This window comes from Lactuca sativa, chromosome 6 (genome assembly GCF_002870075.4).
Source record: "Lactuca sativa cultivar Salinas chromosome 6, Lsat_Salinas_v11, whole genome shotgun sequence".
Taxonomy (NCBI): Eukaryota; Viridiplantae; Streptophyta; class Magnoliopsida; order Asterales; family Asteraceae; genus Lactuca; species Lactuca sativa.
The window spans coordinates 15,338,958-15,343,065 of NC_056628.2; the positions used below are offsets into that span (position 1 = coordinate 15,338,958).

The 4,108-nt window shown below is 34.3% G+C and overlaps 1 protein-coding gene across 1 annotated transcript; it reads right to left on the minus strand.

Annotated features, from left to right (window-relative positions):
• Positions 1–1,993: 1,993 nt before the first annotated feature.
• Positions 1,994–3,075, minus strand: LOC111918809 (uncharacterized). Its single transcript, XM_052764850.1, has 3 exons — positions 2,835–3,075; positions 2,285–2,758; positions 1,994–2,175 (listed from the first exon to the last, which is right to left on the minus strand). Exons 1-3 carry the CDS (start codon positions 3,073–3,075, stop codon positions 1,994–1,996), a joined length of 897 nt encoding a protein of 298 aa, XP_052620810.1.
• Between the last annotated feature and the right edge of the window lie 1,033 nt (positions 3,076–4,108).

The following is a 4,108-nucleotide window of genomic DNA, read 5'->3' on the forward strand; positions in this document are numbered from 1 at the left end:
TATCAACTTAGTATATAAATTATTATATTAAATTTAACAACATTATTGTTATACTTAAAAACACATATATTTCTAGAGATCTGCGCAACGCGCGGGCATTCGCCTAGTTAACTAATAAACCCATCATCGCCCCAATTACCAAGCATCTTGCTATTAATTACATCAATATAGCATATCAATTTTGATAAGTTGGTCCTCATTTGGGATTTATCATTCATATATAGATTACTAGGTGTAAAATCTGTGTATTACACGAGTTGATTAAAAAAGAAATTAAATATTAAAGTGTAAACAATAAATATTTTTTAAAATAAAATTTTGAAATAAGAAATAAAGATATGTATTAATTGCAACTTAATATCATATTTATGACTTTTAATACTTTACATATATAAATATATAAATGTTACGTGACTTTTTAATTTTAAATTTGAAAAACCTAAGAATTGACATTTGAATATTATTTTTTCAAAAATATCACAAAATGATAAGTGTCAAAACTCATGAGAGATAACATGTGTCAAAATAAATCTTTATTTATTATAGTTGATATGTTTAATTAGACGGATCAATTGTAAATTGTAATTAAGTTGGTGATCGACCGTTTTGGTGATAATTCTATCTTTTTTAAGTTTAACTCTCATGCTAATTAAATGCATTTATTTCACATAAAATAAAATTTACTTGATGCTTGTTGTTGAGATAATGGCTCTTACTCAAAGTACTTGGGTTCAAGCCAGACAAGTCACAAACCCCATTATTATTAAAAAAAATAATAATAAGTTTATTGGGTTATAGAATATTTGGGTATCTAATTTCAAATCTCAGCAATATATTTTAAATAATTTTAGTCAAATCTTATTACAAAGGTTTTTTTCTCTGTTTTAAATAATACTGACCCTACAACATATCTTAACATCGTAGTATTATTTTCATGAGACGGACCAAAATTTAACTTCACGCCGACACAATTACTGTAATTTGTATTGTGTTTTATTAATGGATCTTAGCCCAGTCCATGCCCATTGGATATAGTTTGGCTTTATGCTATATCAACTCTTCAATGGTCCAATAAAAAGCATCATTTTAGTGTCATTTTTTATGTTTTATTCCTACCAACAAATAACAAACATCACGTGTGGTCCAGAGGGATAGTTTTATATTTGAAATATGGAGATCGACCATTAAAAAACATTTTATTTTAGCGTTTTGTAAGATTGCAATAATGGTTTTAGTTTAAGTAATCGACAATTTTTATAGTTGTAGTTGGCCTAATGCTCTAAACCTATGAAGATATGTTTACCTAGTTACATAAAAATCATATGCTATGACGTTCTATGGTGTATTTAAAAAGCAAGAAATGACTGACTTTTCAACAACAAAAGAACGTCAACAACTATGATAGATACCAGGGGCGGAGCTTGAACTATTGATTTTTTTTTTTTTTTTTGGGGGGGGGGGGGGGGGGGGGGGTATTACAAAACTAAATTTAAGGTTTTTACACGTAAAATAACCATTTTATTCTAGTAATTAAACACCAAAATACCTAAAATTAAGGTTCTTACACATAAAAAAAACAATTTTTTTTCACCAACTAAACACCAAAAATACCTTAAAAGAAGAATTACAACTCAACTCGACGACCTTTAAGGTCTTTAAATTCATCAATTACTGACTTCGTATCAATGTTTTCAACAATTTCTCTTTCAGTGTAAACCACCAAGTTGTTTGCGAGAAAGTCATCTGACATCTTATTGCGAAGGAGGTTCTTGAACATTTTCATTGCTGAAAATCACCTCTCTATTGTTGCGGTAGAAACTGGAAGTATCAAGATTAACCGAACCACTCTATCAAGCAAATAATATGTCTTGCGTTTCTGAGTTTCTACAAGACCCTTGCATAGGTCAGCAATAGTTGATATGCCACTTAGCTTGGGATTCTTTGTCATATCAATATTAAAAATCTCCAATTGATATCGTAATTGAATTCTCTCTTACTCCATAAAATCTTCAGGATAATACTTCTCAACAAGAAGACAAATCTGATCAATGTTAATCACTTTAGGGTGTTCTTTTGAAACTAAAGTAGAACTAAGAATTAACAACTTCATCGCTTGATCGTTGAATCTAATATTCAACTCATGTAATTGTTTGTCCAATGTGGACATAAACAAATCTACTCGATAAAAATGTTCAAAAGTAACATGATTATCGGTTTTTTGAGGCCGGTATCGAGTAGAAGTATATGGAGCTTTCATATTTGGCATCTACTTGATGTTTCTCACAAAATAACTTTACCTGTGCAAATAAAGAATCCCATCCATTGTTCCTAAAATCATTTAGACTCTCCTTTGTTGCTGAAACTAACTCCATGACATTAAGAATATCTTGGGATTTCTTTTGCAGAGCTTGAGAAAGTATATAAGTTTTTCCCATTACTTCTTTCATCAAGTGAAGAATAAACACAAACTCAAATGATTTCAAGTAACAATAAGCTGCATCAGCATCGTCGCGTTGAGAATAAGTAGTAGATACATCATAAATTATTCCCTGGAGAACAACACTGGTACAATCAAACATGCTAAGCAAACTGCAAATGGAACGAAAATGAGAACCCCAACTTGTATCACCAACTCTTTTTAATGTCCCACCTTGATTCAATCCTTTACCTGATTCGATTTCACCAAGTTCCAATAAATGTTCAGTCTCAGTTGCCTTTGCCTTTTGTAACTCATCATAACGCTTACTGGAAGCACCAACTACATTAATTGTAAAAACTAAGTTTGTAAAAAATTGGCATATAGGAATAATTTCCCGTGAAGCAGCCACCAATACTAGTTGTAATCGGACAATCCTTAAGAACAAGTGTCTGTAATCCATTCCATTCCCCTCTCATATTACTAGCACCATCATAACCTTGGCCACGGATTTTACTAACATCAAACTGATAGTGCAAAAGTTGGGTCCACATATTTGTTTTCAAGTTTAATGATAAGGTATCCCTAACATGAACCAAATCCAAGAATCTTTCCCGTATGATCCCTTCTGCATCAAAAAATCTCAAAACTATGGCCATTTTCTCTTTTTTAGACTCATCTCGTGACTCATCAACCATGACACAAAAGTATGAATCCTCGACTTCACTACGAAGATGCTTCCGAAGTTTATTTGCAATAATACTAAGTGTAACACCCCTAATCTAACAGCATCAAGAAAGGAAAGGAAACCATTAGTCAAACAGGTCAACTCTTCAAGTCTATGGATGAATTCGACGAGTCGGAGCGGGTCCCGTGTCGAGGATTTAATGACCGAATCGACGAGTCGGGAGACTGACTCGACGAGTCTGGTCTGGGTTGGGAAGCCTTAATTTCGGGACTCAGCACCCTATTTAAAGAACATTCCAGACCTCCAACCCAGCCTCCATCACCCTCCTCACCTACTCTCGAAACCCTAATCATCGTTGAGATATTTTGAGCTAGTTTCTTGCCTTGTGAGTGATTTGAAGCTTGGAGAAGGAAGGAGATTCATTGTGGTGAAAGGAGGAAGTTATAGATCCAGTGTTGGTGTGGAATTTCAGGCCATTTCAAGGTATGAAGCTTGAACCTTGTCTATTGTTCATCTAGATCCCCTTCTTAGCTTAGATTTTGTCCTTTTTGTGTCATTTCCATGGTTATTTCGGGATACAAGCCTTATGGATGTGATGGACTTCAGATCTGATCATTTCTGAGCCTTAGGAGCTCTGAGTGAGAAGCTTTTTCAGCTATATCTTCATTCTATGTTTTAGACCTCCATTTTAACTTAGATTTGATGTTAAAGCTTCATAGCTCCTTGCATGCACGTAAAGTTGGCAACTTTACGTGTAATGCTAGCCCTAGGAGTCCAGATCTATGGTTGGAAGCAATGGATTGGACTGAAATCGACATAATAGAAATGATGAAGGTGAACTCGGCGAGTCTGTTCTTGGACTCGGCAAGTCGGGTCGAAACCCTAATCTCTTCTAGATGCGAGTCGAGTCAGTGAGTTAAGGCGGTGACTCAGTGGGTTGGTCAGGATCGGGATTAGGTCTCGTAGGTTGAAGGACTCAACGAGTTGCGGGGTGACTCGGCGAG

Coding starts and splice junctions, on each gene's coding strand:
- LOC111918809 (XM_052764850.1), bottom strand. CDS start 3,075: ATGGCCATAGTTTTGAGATTTTTTGATGCAGAAGGGATCATACGGGAA. Junction 2,759..2,834: donor GGATTGTCCGATTACAACTA/GTATTGGTGGCT, acceptor CAATTAATGTAG/TTGGTGCTTCCAGTAAGCGT. Junction 2,176..2,284: donor TGCACAGGTAAAGTTATTTT/GTGAGAAACATC, acceptor TTTATCGAGTAG/ATTTGTTTATGTCCACATTG.